Below are 20,399 nucleotides of genomic sequence, written 5' to 3'. Positions count from 1 at the left end.
GAAAAAGAGTCTGCTGGTCTCACAGAAGCCCTATTTGTTTATTCTGATCGCATTCGATGGTTCAAGTCTGACGGATGCATAGTTAGGATCAAAAAAACGAATGCTTGCATCCCACATTGAACCAGAGAGGCGGGTGGATTACGGTTTGGGGTTATATGTCCAGGTCGGCGTGTAAACTGGTTAGTAACGCCTAAATTATAACCAATCAAGTCCATTTAAGAATTCAAGTCTAAAAACTTGTTCAGTTCACTAAATAAATGCTGGAATTTATAGTTCCGACTTTTATGAAGAGTTTCAAAATTGCCCATTTTCGTCTATTTCCGACTTGGCGAGGTATAAAGTTCGCCTTTTGGTTGAACTTCTCTTCATACCTCACATCATTACGATATTTGCCGTAAGTTTCGGTGTTATTGGTGGCGGTGTGCGAGCTTAATTTTTTTCGGAGTTCTGTGGTTTTGTTTTTGTTTAACGTTTACATGATATGATAAACTGAGTCATTTTTGCAATATCTTCGTTTTTGAATTGGTGAAACGCCAATCTGGCGATCCATGGAAAAATGGAACGCCAAAAATTACATGGAAAAACATGGCCTTACGCCATGTTCTTATTAAAGTTGATAGTATTTTTGTAGCATTGCACAATTGTTTTTACGTATACCTGATTTAAATATCGTCTCATTTTGGCTACTGGCTACCTACAGGAGTAGTGTTTACATTTCTAAATTATACATATTAAACACATACCTATAAGCGTGGGTTCGATTTGTTGTGCAACCGTGGAACCGCTGGTTGCCGGGACAGCGGTAGGCAAAATCCGGGAACGCTGACCCAAAAAAAAAAAAAGGTCCTCCAAAAACTACGGGGACTGCTTCAGCTGCTTCAGTATATACTCTCGAATTTTTACATGTTCATCATTCCAGGAATCCCGTTTTTTATCAGGGAAATATATTTCCAGTTATTACAAATTTCTTGATATAAAGCAGATTTGGGCTTTCTTTAAATACAACGGAATAATTCCAGTCCTTACAAATAACTATGCATGGACTTCTCATTGTATAGGAGCCATACCTTGTCATTGTTAGGCCTGGTTGATCTGCGGTACCGGGCAGGGTATTCCCAGGGTTATGTTGGATTCGGTGTTTTGGGTTCTACGGGTTGTAAATGATTAAAACCGAAGGGTTTTATCATGCAATATGTAACCCTCATGCTATGCATTAACTGCAATATTTAAACTTGAAACCACCTCTCGTACATTGTATCATTAAAACCATGCAGCTTATTTCATAATTATTTATTTCGATCCCGTTTCCCGGAAAATCGGGATCCCGTTTCCCGGGAAATCGGGATCCAGCTTCCCGGGAAATCGGGATACCGTTTCCCGGGAAATCGGGATCCAGTTTCCAGGAATATCAGCATCCCGTTGCCCGGGATATGAGCATCCCGTTTCCCGGGAATTTCAGCGCAGAAAATTCGGGATTGCAACCCCTCAAACTTTTGTTTCGTTCTGAGTGTACTCAAAGGCAGATGCGGCGACGCTCGTAATGTTAAGCATGATTAAAATGAACGACAATTCGTTTAGGCCTCTGCGCGTGGAGCAAACCTGACAATTGATCTATTAAAGGTAGTGCGCTTAATAAAGCGCCAAGAGCTTAATAAAGTGCTGGAGCTTTATTAAGCGCCTTCGTGGAGCTTTATTACCTTACCCGGCGTATCATGAGAACTATTCAGCTATTGAATTAATCTTGTCCGTCTGTTAACGAGTTTTTTGCATCAATTGATGCTAATAGAAAAATCCCAGCTCCATTACATTGTGTATCATCAACTTAGGAGCACCATTGGTATTCCTTACAATCGGTAACAAAATGGTGCAATTGCGGGATGTGATACAAATCGGACAAATAGTGCAGAATAGCCTGGGAAAATGATTGTGCAATGTTGACAACTGTTTTTCAAAGTTAAATAGGACAACGAAACAGTACTATGGGTGCAACTTTCTATTACATTTAAGTAATAAAGTAACAAGCAATGAAGTAACAAGTAAATCGGTCTAAAAACTTATTCTGCACGTTGGTGAAAAGTTGTATGCAAATTATTGTTCCAGGGTGAACTACGTTAGATAAGTTTATGAAGCCCCTCCGTTAGGGGCCCCCCTTACACTTATGTAGCTCCGGAGAAGCTAAATTTTGTTGTGTGATTTTAAATGTTCTCCAGCACCAACGCAGTCACTAATGGGAATTTGTAGCTATAAAGCTGCTCTACCTATGTATCCCCAGGATAACAAATCACCGTCAATGTCAAATGAGGTGGGTCAAGACGTGTTTATAAACATGGAGGTTAATTTAGCTCCGCTGAATTAAATCAAGCTCTAGCCCGCTTAATAAATCTTCCAGACGATGTATTAATCCCCGAAGGTGCTAATTATTCTCCAGAGTCCGTTCTTCGGCGCCCCAGTTATTAAGCTCCTTGGGGCTTTATTAAGCGTATAGTTCTTCTAACTGCAGATGCAATTCCTACAATATCTTGGTACGAATTTTCGGGTACCCTTTCGTCCAGCGGCAGTGTAAACAAGCAGCTCATCAACGAAAGAATTAATTTGTTATTTCGCAATTTAACATTTGCCAGATTCACAAAGCGTTTAGGCGCTTAGGCGTTTAAACCGCGTCTTTTCGTAAACCGGGAAGGTCCACAATAGCCTTTAGACAGAGGAAAATACGGAGAAACTATTATTTTTCAACATTGATTTCCTGCTCTAAAATTTCATTACCAATGTATGTATATAATTCGTACCCACCTAGTAGGGCCTATTGTAATGACCAATACATAGACTAATGTAACCTTCCCAGTTCATAAAAATTTTGAAAAATTAACAATATCACGAGAAAGCCCATAGACTTCTAAAGAGACAAGTTTTCGAGTTTTTGAATTCGACCTAAAATTCGAAAATTTACAGAATTTTTAAAAACCCAGGTTTCGGCTGGACAACAGTTTGAACTTCATGTCACGCGCTCTAATTAGTGCATTAGGAAAAATTCAAAAATATATGTATGCTTATTTTTTGTGCTGAACAAAATAAAATTGGTCCCATTGCACACTGGTCCGGATTAGCTTATTGCTTGCCAAAACCTATAACTTTCGAACAAATTGATTTTTTCGAATTCTGTCTTCGGGAATCGAGATATGAAGTTCGAGGGGTATACGTCATAGAAGATTCATTGATAGCCACACCCCTTTGGGGGTGTGGTCAAAGCCAAGTAATTATTTTCTCGCGTTACCCCATCAAGTGGGGTATCATAAGAAAGGTCTCATCAAGCTCTATACAATTCAGCAATAACATTTGGACATCATCGGCACACCCACCGCCAGGGGGTGTGGTCAAAATGTAAATTTCAAAGTTTTGTTTCGCTGCATTTGACGATGTATTTCATCAAATGGCAATATTCTATAGTTTTATTAAGTATTTCTGCCCTCTGACCTCATTAACAAAGAAAGCAGGGCCAAAATGAAAAATTTCGGCTTGGCTGCTCAGGAGGCCCCCACGTCATAAAACTCTCCCCTTGGTAATAAATTTTTTAGAGGGATGTGTTTTACCATGTTCCCTTCCCCAAGGAGTGGGCAAAATATTTTGAGGCGATTGTGTTATTTGGAACGCTCAAAAATTTCATACCTCTCAATGATTGGAGCAGTCCAGATATTTTGATTTTGCAACTTGTCTTAGCATAAATTCAAATTTCTCTGTCAATTTGCAAAAGGGGCAAAAAGGGGCAGCAGTTTTTGTAGATGGGACATAAGGGTTTAATAACACATTAACGGTTTCTCGAAATACCACAGGACTAGACAGGATTTTCAACTTGAAGTTTTTCCTATTTAGCCCAATGTTATAGGGCAAGTTTAGGCATACGCCACGCCATAGCCATTTGAACAATACGAATGAAACTTTCCAAAATTGAACATCTATCTCAAAGGTACTGAAGAGGGTAGTTTGTTTTCGAATCCGTGAGAATAGGTTTTGGCCAACTAATTCAATATTCTGGACCTCAATGCATTGAGGTCTGAGTTTTACACGTAAAAGACTTGCATTGTCAGATCAGGACCTGAGCCCTCCTTGAATGTCTAGTGGCTATTTTTCAGTTGAGTGCGGTTCGGGAGTTTCACAGTCTGCTCGATAACTTCCAAAAATATTTTTTAACACGAAATTTCACCCCCCCAGGAAGAAAAATCGCGTTTTGGACCAAATCCAATTTACGCCCAATAAAAAAATCACAGAAGCACTATGATGGCTGCGGTTGACGTTTTTGAAATTTATATGGATAGTCTCGACTGATGAGGCGTGAATATGGTCTCTTACAGGTTTTTCTATTTTATTTAGCCTAGGCTAAACAAAATTGTACAATTGAAAAATTTTCCTGTCTTTTCAAAATATTTGCTTTTATTTTTCAAGAGCGTACCGGATGATCAGCGCCGGGCTTCTCAGGGGTCTATCTTTAGTTGGCGTGAATTTACCAAGTTCTTCTCTTTCAGGGGCGGGCAAGATACTTGGTCAAGATACAAGATAAAAGATACAAAATACAAGATAGTATCTTTATCTTGTATCTTCGTCGCCTGATCAGAGAAGTATCTTGTATCTTGTATCTTTTAGAAAGTCGAAAGTATTTATCTTGGGTATGTATCTTATCTAGATACGCCTGGCAGAAAAGTATCTTAAGAGAGTTGGCAAGATACAAGATACTTTTTCTCAAAATTCCGTCAACTTAATTAATTTTCTTACTGCCGACAGTCAATTTGTCGTACATTTGTACACATACATATACATACGTTGAATAATATGTACATGATTAGGCTGAACTAGTGTATAGATCTTATAGGGTTAAGTTTGAATAAGCAGGGAATATTGTCAAAATAATATGTTTCTTAGGTAGAGTTCTAGTTTTTCGAAATTTAGAAATTTTTAGAAGTACATATAAGAACTCGCAACAAAATTTGTAAGATGATTATAGAATGATTTTAAATTGTGTACTTATTAAATTTTTTTCGTTTAAATGATTAAACATGACTAATTGGGCATGCATACCAAGCTAAAAAAAGAAAGTATCTTATCTGGTATAAAGGTATCTTAAGATACATATCTTGTATCTTGTATCTTGACTACTCAATTTTTAGGAAAATATCTTGTATCTTGTGTACTTGAACAAGATGTATCTTTTATCTTGTATTTTATATCTTATCCTAGGAAGTATCTTATCTTGTATCTTACGACCAAAGTAGCTTGCCCACCCCTGTTCTCCTTACATCTTAAAGACGTAAGTCCGATGTTTACTGTAAGGGCACGGGACATTGTTTTGTTTAACCCGTTCATTTGTAGGGAAAATTTTCTTTGGGTCCGGCATTATTTTGGACAAGTTTAGGTTGTCCGCGTATTCATAATGCTTTATGACCTTTCTGACCCTTCCTTTCCACTTTTGTTTCACCCATCCGAATTGCCAGTGTCAGTGGATCATTTTTTGGTACGGTCGACCATCGTGCGATCAGTTCCGATTTTTAGTGAGCAATTGAAAAACGTTGATTTTTTTTGTTTACAAAATGTTGCTAAAAAATTGCAACAGGCTGTCTCTTCTGATCTGTCATTCTGACACCTTGGGCACACAAAATTTCGAATTATGGTTACTAATAAGCAATTGCATGGGCATTTCAATAAAACATAATACAAATGTCTTACATAACTCCTACTAACTTTTTTGGTGAACGGAAGGCGTTGGTCATTACAATTGGCCCTACTTGGTATATCACCTGATTTTGTAATACCGACATAATGCTAAAAAAACAAACATTGACAGATATCAATTTGTGCTGTGCTGGGTCTGTAAGTCAGTCAGTGCTGGGCGTAAAAAAATCAAATAAATCGGGCTGAAAGCTAGATCTCACAAGCGAACAGACGAATTAAATAAATGAAAGCAGGCGTTCATAAAAAATGTCAACAAAGCAAAGTGACGACTGGTTGACGCAAAACGTGAGGTTAATTAGCTAAGAAATTAAGGTACATTTCTTCCTAGCGTTCTGTCGAAGCAACTCTTACATATGGTAGACCGGAGTGCACAGTGGAGCGGGGGGGGGGTGTAATAGAAAGTCAGGACTGGCGGACCTTTTTTTTAGGGTCCATCATTTTCCGGGATCGGGTGTACTCCGGTTCCCGGGACAGACACACAAATCGAACCCACGCCTATAAGTGCACATGGTTTATCGCCTATAAAAAGGAACGGTTTTATCAAATTAAACGAAATTTTAACCAGTTTGATATAATGCTCGCTCATAACGGTCCACTAGTTGTCCAGATACACCATTCCTTCCGATCGAGGGAGGAGTTTGTCTAGCGGTCATCATGAAGGCTTTGCCACTGTCTTCCGCCACGCGTTTGATGATTCTGGTCATGACCTGCACAGATCCACGAAAACCTTTGGGTGGCTTTTGTCGCTCGGAATATTCTTTTTTGATTAATCCCCAAGACCGTTCAATTGGGCGGGCCTGAGTTTGGAGCGTTATCTTGTTTCATCACAAAATCAATTTTTTTACTCTGAAGAAAGTCCGTCAAAATCTTGGCGGAATGGGATGTCGCCATGTACGGCCCGAACAAAACATTCTTGTTTTCGATGAAGGGGATCAGTTTGTACAATATGCACTCTTTCAAGTGCACTGTCAAATTTCAGGGTTTGCAAATAATAAATGGTTTAGGAACTTCGCTCCATCATACACTTTTTGGGAACTTTTTCGTTGGATTAGAATTTGTACTTATCTTGTACATTTTTTTGCTAGTACATGAGTAGCACTTTACGCCATTAACACTTTCAGGATCCATTGCGTTTCGTCAGGCATCACTCTCATGCTAAGGGATGTTTTCTTCAATCTCTTTTCGTAAATTTTTTGCGCTTGGTTTTAGCTCAACGTTTTGACTATGGATGTATTTTGAGTCGTTTGTGCTTTATATGTCTACAAGCCCATGTTATTGCCTTTTATATTTTGTACGTTACTAACGTACAAAATCGTCGAGGTCTAATGTAACATTAGGCCTCGACACGCAAACCCGACCTGCCACAGCATTATCTTAAAAATTATATTCCTCAGAAACGATTTCTCCAATTTCTTTAGCACTTTCTCCGATGCCACTCGGACTGGCCGACCACTTGGTTTTTTGATATCAGGATTTCCACACTCATCGTACATCTCCATTATATGTCTTTCGTTGCATTCCTTCACTTATAAAAAAAGTACGAGTATTTTTTCGATCTTTGAAAATCACTTCGTATGTTTGGAAAACACGTTTTGCGACTTCTTCCGAATTTTTTCTCTTATTTTTAGACGAGTAGAGATTAACCAATTTTGTTTTCGGATACTTTGGGCTAACTCAATTTTTTATAAGACGTAATTAGTGCTAAATTTTAACTGCCACCAAATTATAGTAAACCACGTGGGAAAAATGCAACTTTCTTTAGTGGTATGTGTTCATATGGAATAAATACGAGGGCTCATTTTTAAGTACCTGGCCTGTACATGAAGGGAAGTCATTTCGCCCAACTTTTTTCATTAAATGTTAAGTACCATTGATCGATACACTATAGAATAAGGTATAAACCAAAAAAATTTCAGATTTCTACGTTTGATATTGACTTAGATAAGAACCATCAAAACTTGTCCTCGAAAAATGCCCAGAATCAAACGGACCATGCCGTATTTATTAAAGTTTGTTTTTTTTTGCTCGAGCTAGTAAAGTTTATCATTCCCGATGTGACTTTGCTCCATGCTTTACTAAAAGTTTTGTTAGAGCATTTTTAATCTCAGAATCAGTTTCTCCTAAATCAATTGGAGAAAAATCTTCTCAGTAATTTATAAACAATGTCCCAAAAATGGGAAATCTTAGTGAGGATTGGCACAATTACAATATTAAATACATTTTGGTTGCAGAAGGTTTGCATCACAGCTCTCGAACAATTTTACACTGCAAAAATCGTCAATCTTTTAAAATCCACTTGGGAAAAATCATTCAATAAAGAATTTAATTAACTTACCACACGCCAGATTAAAATTGTCAATCCCATAACTTATCCTTAGTTTGAACATTAAATTTGGACAATCATTTTATAGGCCGTTAAGGAGAATATAATAAGGTGAAATATCAGGTTTTCCACAAATTCTCAACCAATCTTATCCAACAAAATTCTATAATATACCAAAATACTCGTATGATCAAGACCGATCGATTGTCACCCCTATGGATGTGGTGTGATCACTTCATGGGGGTCGTCCCCAAGACCTACCACTTTTCCCTATTCACTCTTGACAACGCGTCGCAACCACACTTTTAGAAACCTAGTATTTATCCAATACCTGTGGTATACATACATATCTACATATATGACTTTACCGCCTTCGTATTGAACCCCAATACCAGGTTGGTACTAGCATAATACTTTGCCGGAATACTTTCCATACTTACCGGAATTAGATTCTTACCTACTCGGTATTGTTCCAATACTAAATCATTACTAGAGTTATATATCTATACCGATTTTGTTTAGAGTGCACTAAAAAATACCACTTTCCCAAATTCCAAAAAATTTTATTCTTTTTCCTAATAATAATGCCTTCTGTAAGTATGATAGTTCTCCATAACTACTTGTATGCCTCCTTGGTAAATCTGCTTCCTGATTGGCTAATTAAATTCAAACTCATGTCAACAACCAATCAGAATGCTGTCATGGAAATTCAACGGGACGGACTTTTGTAAATTATTATGTAGATGGCAGTAATATTTAGCTCATTAATAATTTGTATTAATTTTTTGGATTTCAAACTTGAATATCTTCGTCAATTTTTATTTAATTGTGGTCATCTTGATATCAAAATTTGCAGAAAAATATGGTCTAATAGGTTTTGAATAAGCGGGGCTTCTAACTTTATTCAGTAATTAACAATAAATTTAAATGTGTTTCTAGGACATATCTTGGGGGTGATGTAAATACATATATACTTAGTATTTTTTTGTTGTGGTGTTTGTTTCACTAAGGAGGAGAGGACCTTCATTTGTAATTCTGATATTTTGATGTATTTTGGATATTTGGCAACCATGGGTGAGTGGTGGACAACCCTAGAATGGTTAGATGCCATGGCCCCATGTGCGTCCGCCACACCCCCTCATACGTGTAAAAAATTCATGTTTTCATTTGTTTAATCTACCGCCAAGACTCCGATTTTGCACTCATTTGAATATTTTTAACATATTATCGGTCACAGATAGTTGTTTTATCATATCTAATATCAAAATTACGCTTTTGGAAATTTTGAAAATTTTCGAAAATTTCCTGAACATAGGTATGAATTTAAAAAAATGTGAAATTTCAAAAAAGTTGAGATTGCTCTTGGGTATGATAGTAAAACTATTTGGGACCAATATTTAATATGTTAAAATTATCCAAATTAGACAAAAATTGGATATTAGGGAACAGTTTAAGCAAATGAAAATAAGCGTTATTTCGCATTTTTTGCACCTTTGATGGGGTGTGACGCAAATAAGGCCATGGCATCTAACCATTCTAGGGTTGTCCACCACTCACCTATGGCTACCAAATTTCCAAAGGACATCAAGAATCATAATTACAAGTGGAGGTCCTCTCCTCCTAAGAAAAAACTACTTGCACCTGTCGTAGCAATTTTGCTTCTCAACAGTTAATCACATGGTGTTGGGATATGTGAATCAATTAATTCCTACTAACTTTTTATACTACCAGGTGAATAGCATTGCTGTGAATCCATATCTATATATTGAGGAAGGAAAATTTGACCACATTCAGATATCTTGGTGGATGGATCATGTGAATTCTCCCGATATTCAGTTCCTACCGCAATTGTGTGACACAGATTCAGGGATGTGTACAAATTCTACATTGTGGGTTTCAGAATATTCCGCCTTGATTAATCCTACCACGATCCCAACAGAAATACTTCCATTCTGGAATTACGAGATATCAGTATTTGTGAAGATTGGCGACAAAATTTATCCCCATGCAATATCAAAAAAATTTAAAACGATCGGATCCGGTAAGAAAATACGATGCCAACTGTCCTCTCCTATCTTAATGCGTGCAACATAAAGGGTGTTGATTTAATTCGATCACACTTTGGAAATAATTCCCTGTTTTTTGTTCCTTGTTCGTTTGGAAATAATTCCTTGTTCTTTAGGCTAGCAAAGTATGTAGGCAACATTTTGTGCACATAATACTTGGCATTCATATTTTGTCCCTTTGGTATAATGTGAAGAGGTGTTACCCCACGCGGACAAAATCCACCGGCTACCATAACTTTCACCTCGTTTTTTTCATCCAAATGGTCACTTCTTCGGAGAATTTCACCAAATTTAAGACGGTCGTCGATGTTTTTTGGGACATTAGGGGTTCCTTGGTTAGCTTATAGGCGCGGCCACCCCATTTTGTGGACTTGACAAATTTGTGCACTGTAGTGAAGTCGATTTTCTTTGGTTTCAGTTTAAAGCGTTTTGAGTTATTTAATTCGGTGGCACAATTTCTCACTGAACTTCCTGTTTTCTGGTGAAGTCTGTGTTTAATCATTCTTTTTGTGATAGGGGAGAGCTTTGTGGGTTGTCTAGGTCGCTTTAGATCCTTGACAAAATTTCTGTTCTTCCATTTCCACACTGTTCTTCTGCTACATCCCAATTTTTCTGCAATGTCTATATCTTTTAATTTCTCCTTGCCCAAAGTTTGTATCTTAATTCGAAGATGTTCACGGGTTTCAAGTGTTTTCTGCCCACACATTATGAAAATTTCATCGAAAAATATTAACAGGTTGAAAGGTTACAGCTGAATTTGTCTCTGACGCGCGCGCGAATATCGATGTGATCAAATTAAATCAACACCCTTTCTATGCAAGCTATGTAAATTTAATGAAAAATGTGTCTACCCGGGTTTTACTTTACCCACCTCTTGAGCTTAATCTCCGGACCATTGGGTAAAATGAGAAAAATGGCAAAATGGGTGGGTACTGGGGAAAATGCTTCTGAAGGGTTACAGCAATGTGTCAGGCTTCAGAGTTGCCAATTCTCCATTTATTATTCTCCTCTGTTATTTAACAAAAAATATTTAACAAATCAGTTGAATTTGGATTTTGCAACAAATTAAATTTTAAATAATTTTAAATTTTCTATTTCCAATGAAATTATGTTTTAAATTGCCAGTTGATTGCATATTTTATTTATTACTGATAAATTACAACTGCCATTACTAAATTTGTATCATGCAACGAATTACTTTAGGTTAAATGTATCTCAACGTCGAAAGTGTCTAAGCTATTCAAAGTTTTATAATACAGAATATTGTACGGATTAATTGATTCAGTGTTAATTCACTAATCAAGTACATGGCAGACAATATTCGTTTAGCCCCATTCAAGTTTGTCGAATTTTTCTACTTCCCTAGAGCTTGTTTTGGGAGTGGAAAACCCCATTTTCCCCACCCCATTTTACCAAGATTATTTTCCGAGGTAAAACCCTCGTGTGTTCGCATCAAGATTGAACCACAAGATTGGACCACACTCACAGAAATTGGGAGATAATTGGGAGTTAGACCTATATGACTATACCGGATTGGTGATAAATTTCATCACCGCGGGTGACGAATTTATCTCCACCGATGATAAATATACCACTAGCGGTAAGGAGTTTATCACTAATCCGGTAAGGTCATATACGTCCAAATCTGGTGATAATCATTCCCCAATTTTTGTGAATTCAGCCAGCTCTACGGGGCTACCCTAAAATTCTTCAAATGCACGTTCTTTTGCTTAATAATAGAGCCTGGAATACCGTACAATCTGAAGATAAGGTCTGACGGATGGAGCGCTATATTGACATGGAGTCGACCAAGTTATATCAACGGCTACTTTGGTAGTTATGATGTAAAAATCACTCCTGATATACCACTCGGATTCTACTATCATGTTTCCAGTAATGCTACTGATAACCGCATAGAAATCCCAATGATAGATGAAATGTTTCAATCCGGAGTAAACTACTCATTTACGGTATGCTATTCTCCGTAGCTTTAACATCACACATGTATTTGGAAGATATATTGTGTTATAGGTATCAACATTAAGAAGAATTAATATGGGTGAATCTAAACATAGAAGCAAGTACTCATTGCCTGTGTACAGAACATTTCAAAACGTCTCTATGGTGCGGCCTGGATTTAAAATTATAGGTATACTGATCAGAAAAAATAAATTAAGTCAAATAAATGTTTAGCTTATCAATCATTTTTGAAATCGTAGAACTGACGGACACAACAATAGAACTAGAATGGGAATCAGAAGGGGATTCAGTTGAGTCTTATTTCGTGAAAGTTATAGCTGTAGAATATTCACAATTGTTTGAAAAAGCGGATTATACTAAGAAACATCTTCATGGCAAGTCCATGTTTACTTTTGCGTTGTTTATATTTATTATTTACATAATTTTATAATAATCCTGCTTTTCAGTATCCCGATTAAATCCTCAAACAATGTATAATATTTCGGTTACCTCGGTGTTTGATGGCGTTGCGGGGATAACCGTGTGGGAAGTAATAAAGACATTTGGTAAGCTTTTTAATCTACTTTATTTCTCGAATTTCAATTACTTGCCATGTTGGCTATTCTCTGTGACAATTTAAAAAACATCAGTGCAGCCTCATATAGCCTGAGTCAGATATGAAAATTTATAATTTCCTTTGATATTCCACATTGATACAAAGCTATGTAGTTTTATGGGGTGCGCATAAACTATGGTATCACGATTCTCACGCAGCGTATCATACCTGCGCGGGAATATACAAAATTCAAAACTAGATGCGTTCTATGCGTAATTTAACAGGGTACAAGGATCAGAAGACCAAATTAAGTTATCTCAATCGGCTGAGAAATGATAGCCAAAGAGCCACAACAACTTGAAAGTGTAATTTGCCACTCGTATAAAAATGCGTTGTTTCTTGAGGGGAAAAAAATTTGTAAACATTTTCTTGTCGAAGGAATGCACACTGCAACAATTAATCGTACATGGAATAAGGAAACGCTTATTTCAAAACATAATTTGGTCATGCTGCTAAGCTACCTAGGTAGAGTCGTCGTTAGTGGTGAGGAGCTTGGACAACGCATTACTAAAAACCCACACAATTCGAGACGCTTAACAGCAGCCAGGTTAGGATTATCAAAACGAGGTGCGCGGTATATTAATGCCAATAAGTTTGGCTTCAAGATAAATAAAGCAAAATTTGTCAAAAAATTTAAATTGGGACATAAGGTCATGCCAAAGCTAGGTGCCTGAAAATTTGTTAAAAAATGCTCGAGAAAAGTACAACTAGATTAACCGTTACGGACTACGAAACTAGTAACCTATGGATCCCGAAGGTGTTATTGCCGTGACATACAACTCATTAATTAAATAAAATAATACGCAAACAAATTATAAATTTAGACATAAGAGAAATTTCCCTAAAAATATCTGACTGGGCTTGCTCTGGATGAAAATGGAAGGGTTTCGTAATCATCCAAAATCACTAAGATATTGAGTTCTAAACTTTGCTTGAAGGTATGCATCATGAATAGCTTTATCCCCTGCATCAACAACAAAGGTTGGTTGTTGTGACTTGAAATGACGAGATCTCATTATAGTAAGTGTGACCGACTCTATTCGAACGAATAAAGTTGATTTTGCGGAAAAAAGCATAAATCTCTGGAATTGCTTCCAATGGAGCAATTTTTGGCATTAATCGAGAGAGAGTATTACAAAAATTGGTGGCTACAAAAACCACCGAAAAATCTTCTAGGATTTGCATAGGTGATGCCACAAATAATGAAAGGTGTGGCCGGTATGGGTTGCCCTATAGGGTACCCCTGATTATTGTTTTTTAATTTCACTTCTGATTTGCCTATTAGATACCAATTATTTACAACCTACACACCCAATTTTAGCTCGACTATGCGATTTCAAAAAAAGTTAGGGTCTCCCCATCGGTTCACTTCATATGAAAATTTTAGTTCGATTGGATGAGTTTGAAAAATTTTGAAAACTCGGTGTGGATCACTTAACAGGATCCCTACAGATAAAATATTTCATCCTTATTTCACTTTATATTCTTTCATTAGAATTCAATAACTACCTTCATGCCGAATTTCAGCTTCGTAGCACTATTTTGAAATTTTGGTGTATAATATTCCCACAGCCCTATATTACCCCCCACGGGTGAACCACTTGACCAATAGTGCCCATCTTCGAAACTAGTCTTTCATTTTTCATTCTTTAAGCGTGCGCCAAATTTCAACTCGATCGATTGAGTAGAACGGAAACAGACTTGTAGACAGATAGGCGACAGACCAAAGCGCTTCCATAAGCCCTGACTCGGGCTAAAACGTCATATATTTTGATGTTCTGATGATTTTTATTTAATTCAAACCCTAACATTTACAACTAAATTTCGTAATTTAGAAGTTGGATAATCATTACAGAATTTTGTCTAATGTAGGAAAGCGTCCAAATATGGTCGAAGGCTTCACGGCATCTTGTGTTGGGCCTACAACCGTCCGTTTTACTTGGTCTGCTGTTCCTGGTGTAACCATGTATCAACTATTTATTTGGAAGGACAATATGGAAAATCTCCTTCCAACTGGTACATTACTAATTTTGATATACTAAATCTTATCGGCACTATTCAAACAAATTAAACTACAATAATTGTACCTATTTAACAGAGATAATCGTGACTAATGGACATATTCTAGAAAACATGGAAAGTTGTTCAACGTATTACTTTAATATGGTCGAACTACAAGGAAAGGTTATGGGAACTCCGATTCCAACTCCACTTATTGTCACGACTGGATTTAACGCCAATTCGCCACCAAAATTTGTGAACGTTAATTTTAGACCCAACGACCCACACCAGTTGATTCTTAGCTGGGCAGCTCCGTGTCCAGTCCCTGATAAAAATTTAGATTACCAAGTTAGTAGAACATATAATTCAGATATTTTTCAACTGCTTTATTCTCGGACATATGATGAATTATGCAATAACTGCCACACTCTGAATTAACCTTAATTGTGAATACTCCAAATATAAAGCATGGGCAAGTTAGAAGTACTACACTTATCATAGAAATTTCATAATGTGATAGAAAACTAACGGAAGTACATTCACAATTTTTTACATATGTTCTCTAATATGTAGAGTACCCTCCATTGCAAGGTTCTTTTGGCTACCAAGGGGAAGGTAGGGATGTTTTCCCCAGTTTTGGCCTTTTATATAGTTTTGCACTGTTCTACGACCTTCAGTCCTACCCTTGTGTTGGTACCGTTTTGACTCGTTTAACTTCTTCACCACTTTTCGTACAGAACCAGCACATTATTCTTTCAATTTTCTTCTGATTTGTGTTTGAGGTGTATGTACGTGACAACTTGTTGGCCATGTTGGACCTGCTTGAATTGGAGAATTGACCCACTACAGAATGGTATTCGTACATACTTCTATTTTCGGCCCATTAATTCCTCTTCAGCATAGTCTCTAAGTCGAGGAAAAAAATAATTAGTTTGATTGGTTGAGTAGAAATTATTTTATTAACATTTTTGTAAACAAAAACAGGTGTAGTTCTTATAACTGGCCCACTCTTTACTATCTGGCATAACGTCGTACTAATTCTATAAAGACCGAAGTGCAGTCGATAGTTAATTTTAAAAAGACCGAAGTGCAGCCGATGATTAATTTTAAAAAGACCGAACTACAGAAAAAAAATTCTAAAAAGACCTAAGTGCAAGCATGTATTTACTTATGGCTATATCTTGCCAAAACGATTCTTCACATATCGCGCGATTTAGCCATAAGTAAATACATGCTTGCACTTAGGTCTTTTTAGAATTTTTTTTCTGTAGTTCGGTCTTTTTAAAATTAAGCATCGACTGCACTTCGGTCTTTTTAAAATTAACTATCGACTGCACTTCGGTCTTTATAGAATTAGTACGACGATAAGTAAAGTAAATTGTTTGGAGGTATTGCTAGACAGGGTAGAAAACGGCTATGGTCTGAATTTTATAATTAGTTCCTTTTTTGTACGTATTACTTATGGCGAGCGGGGACTAATTATAAAATATGGACGATACCTAACTCTAATATACCATAGATAGGTCTGTTTCAATTCATTATACTGATCTATGTTAAAGCACAATCCCTTTAAAAAAATCTTGCTGGATGATACATCTATGAAGCTACGCCACTCAGCTTACCTAATTGAAAATGATTCAAATTTCTTATTACAAGCTTCCATTTGAAGCTATTGGTACTTTGAATCAATTATCCGCTGTCCATGACTGTTTCAAAATTTTACACTGCTAACCTGTATCACCCTCACCGGCCAATACCTCCCCAATTTTGTTCACGCTTGGACTAATTGAACTCATCAATCCTACCTCAATATGGATGAATCATACATATGTATGTATGTATGGTGACCACTTCAAGTCAATCAGTCAATCTGATTTGGCTCAATTATGCAGGAAGGTCGAAGCTACGGTCTTGTTGTACCATAACGCCTGCATTACGCTGAAAACTATCAAGCAATACCATGATAACTTTATCTTAATAACCTTACTTGCAGAATAAGTACAATTCAATAAAGAAATCTAAGAAATTTGAATTCTTGGTTTCTTTTTTCGTGGTTTTCGCTGCGGGTAGCGGGTACGGGTACCCGTGCGGGTAGCGGGTAATGAATTCGCTACCCGCGGCAACCCTAACCCTAATACAAAGTCAAATTACAGACTCTATTATACCAAACCTTATGTCGGGCTCCGCAAAGCTGTACTGAAAGGTTTTGTATATCGCGTAGGCATCCTCCAGAATAATTTTATATTGAATTCTGATCGGATAGCTTGCTTAATCAGATTTGTCGAGAATTTTGGCCATTTGGAAGTATTTGAAGTAAACTTCAATTTTAAAATACGTTTACCATAACATTATCGTAAACGTAAAAATACAGGCCTCTTTAATTAAATCAGTATTAGTCTCATCAATATATGTGATTATGTAATTCTTTAATGTTATAATGCTTATGCTTCATTGTTTTGCTTCGTGACCACAAATAGGGTGTGGTTTGCGTTCACGCTACAATAGCTTGAGCCCCACCTACCTGCATTCTATATTATTCGCAACATTTATTAGAACTCTGGTTGATTCCACTAGACGCAGAGTAAGTGTAACTTATTCTTTATTTCTGTAGATTTACCTCACTGATAAACTCTCAGAGGTCTCACACAACTTTGTCGTTCATGGCGGAATCGAGGAACGTCTGTGGTTCGACATACCTAAGAGCTACGGATCCAGTTATTCGTACGTAAACATTTTCTATTTATTTCTTAGCAAATTAACCTACTTCTAACAGGAAAAGAGGAGATTTTTTTAAATTTGCTACTATACTATACGTGCTTGCATGATAAGCTAGACTAACTACATCATCTTGGAGGAAGGAGTATAGATGATTAAAAAGAATTGGAATAAAAATTCATGCATGGTGAGGAATAATTAACAGGTCTAGATGACAAATTTTGACGTACTGTTCAAATTTATGACTAATAGCCAAAATATATCTTACACAATTACTACATACATACCTCTAACAAAATTCAGTTTAGTTCGCTAGTTAGGCAAAAGCTTTTCGTCAAAATTTTTACGGAATCTTCAAAAAAAAAAGATTTTCATTGCACTAATAATATTTAATTCTCAGCAACAATGGTGCGGAACAATTTGACGGGTTGTTATTATAATTATATTGTAAATCAAAAACTAGACTAATAATGCAGACCTGCTCGGAAGATGGTTGTTCGCCTTACACTACCCCATTAAATATTGACGATCCTGTCATCCCATATTTTGAGGACATTCATCAAGAAGAGGATATCTACAATATTATCATAAGATTCACACCCCCGATTCTACCACCACTAGTAGTAAAAAGGGGAAGGTATGTAACCAAATCGTAATAAATATCATTCTACGGCAACTTTTAACATGTGAGCAGACGGCATATCACAGTTTTGTTTTCAGCATTAAATTTGCAATATTGGGTGAATAAGATCTTTGCATACTTCAGTCTGAGCCCTAACTATGGGCTTCTGGACTTGTCATTTCTGTCTGCCCGTGACATGCTAGAGCGCAATGTGTTAACGTAATGGTTGGAAAACCCGTATATTCAAATTATTATTTTTTTCTCAATATTTTTCCATCTTTCATGATTTATTTTATGACCCAAAATATATACCATACAAATTGTGGACGGCCAATACCCTAGGGGTGGAACAGCCTCGCTTGTAGTGGTGTGACTCAAAATTTGATTTTCGATTTCGATTTGCAATTGATAGATTGCAAATTGTAATGCTATTCAGAATTCATATATCTATCCCCTCCATCAATTACAGCGGTTAAAAGTTATATACCTGTAAACATCAATATTTTCCGTCTTGCGCCATGTTTCGACCTCATTTGAGTGATTGGATATGGTGTATGAAGTAGTCTATACTGGGGTATCATCGTAGAAACGAAAATTCCCGGGGTCGAGTCTAGGTCGTAATGAGAGAATATGAAATGAAGTTTGAAAAAATGGGCATATAGACGACCCTTTCATAATCCTCAAATTGAGCTGAACTTCGGTTGAAGATTTTTCTAGAATTGACATTACAGACTACGAAGTAAAAATGTTTTAACCAGAATGGCTTACCCTCATTGATTTTCTTTAGGTGAGGCAAAGCCGGACCCCGTCTCAAAAAGCAAATACGGGTATACGAAAGTTGAGCTTGGCGAAGCAACGGAATCTCATTTTTTGTAGACAAGCCTTTGCCATGTTATACTGTTTTCGAAACAACGGTTTTTCGCTGTCTAGTTTAAAAACCCAAGCTAAAAAGTATAGAAGCAAGAATTTCATCTCAAAGAATTAAATTAAATAAGTCCCCTACCTGCGCATTAAAAAGTTATTAAAGCTCAAAGTTGTTTTTTTTAGAAAACACATATGTGTAAGTCTCTCTTTCCTCAAAAAATCTATGGGCGTACTCACGACAACTTCTTATTTCGCATCGCAACTCATGTAGCAAACTTGCGAAGATCAAAATATTTCTGTCGTGAGAGGTTTCGTAAAATATGACTTCGCAAATCGCAAAACGCCAATTTTGTTATTGTTTCCATGGATTTCTTGAAGTTCTTGCTGGTGATGGTGAGGAAGAGTTTGCGAAGTAAATTTGCAAAATAAGAACATGCCCAATTGCTGGGTAAATTTGCGAAAAAAAATCCCATGGTTTTCCAGCAAAAGTTTTGCGAAATCTCGCATATCTCGCAAAACTTCGTAAGTTATGTTGCTATGCTCAATTGGCGAGATATGCGAGATATGCGAAGGTTGACGTGAGTACGCTCTATGTTTCTGTCCGCCACTGGATCACGTAACAATATTGCTCAAATATTATTCAAAGCATTAGTATTCAAATACTAAAATTCGGCAATATATATAATAAATATTTACTTACCTATTCAATTTAGACCCGTGTACAAAATCTGGTTCTCCAAGGATCCAACTTTCCAAGAACCAAGTTCGATTAAAGAGTTCGTTGTCAACAGGAGTCCATTTCGAAGTTCAAAAAAGAATTTCAACGAAGGTGTCTGGTTCGCAACACTTATTGTTGAGGTGAATAAAATATACAAGTCCCCGCCTGCCTTCGTAGTTCGACTTGATACCGAGCAAAATATAAGTGTAAATCTCCTTGAAGATTTATTATTATTTAAACCAGAAGGATTTTTCTGAAGCGTTTGTAAATTATAAGCGGACTGATGGAAAAGAAATACTAATTACCAGATACATATCTTGCCTTACCCTTAAGTTACCGTTCTTGTTAGGCATAAACTAATTTAAGTAATTGGGTATGAAATATTGTTTAGCAGGAAACGCCTAACAAAAATAAGTACATTTTTGTAAATTTTGTAATTTTGTAATCCGACAACTTCATTTGGAACGATTGAGTAAATAAGCAGCCATACCAGTTTGGAATTTAAACTGTAGAATAAATTAAACATCTAAATATATTTGTGCTACGTAAAATTTAAAAAAATGGTAAAATTTAGAATTGATTAATAAAGCCAAATGTTAAGTCATTTACCTAAATCGATAATTATTCTATAATAATTATAATTCATAATTTCTAGTAATCTTAAGTAGACATAAATATACTAAATTCTACAAGGCCCATTGGAAATATGGTAACAACAAATTATTTGTTTCCAAAATTTAATAAACTTGCATCAAATTATCATTGTCCTCTAAATTTAATTGAACAATAGTCGCAAA

At 36.5% G+C, this 20,399-nt stretch overlaps 1 protein-coding gene across 1 annotated transcript; it reads left to right on the top strand.

Annotated features, from left to right (window-relative positions):
• Window positions 1–11,852: 11,852 nt before the first annotated feature.
• Window positions 11,853–20,127, top strand: LOC118433689. The gene is made up of 9 exons (XM_035845875.1): window positions 11,853–12,077; window positions 12,139–12,256; window positions 12,327–12,376; window positions 12,534–12,632; window positions 14,555–14,698; window positions 14,781–15,031; window positions 17,295–17,404; window positions 17,862–18,035; window positions 19,598–20,127. Exons 3-9 carry the CDS (start codon window positions 12,355–12,357, stop codon window positions 19,857–19,859), a joined length of 1,062 nt encoding a protein of 353 aa, XP_035701768.1. The 5' UTR covers window positions 11,853–12,077; window positions 12,139–12,256; window positions 12,327–12,354; the 3' UTR covers window positions 19,860–20,127.
• Window positions 20,128–20,399: the final 272 nt, after the last annotated feature.

Source organism: Folsomia candida, unplaced genomic scaffold, assembly GCF_002217175.1.
Source record: "Folsomia candida strain VU population unplaced genomic scaffold, ASM221717v1 Fcan01_Sc071, whole genome shotgun sequence".
Lineage (NCBI taxonomy): Eukaryota > Metazoa > Arthropoda > Collembola > Entomobryomorpha > Isotomidae > Folsomia > Folsomia candida.
The sequence above is the reverse complement of the archived record's forward strand: the minus strand, read 5'-3'. Positions and strand labels throughout refer to the sequence as shown.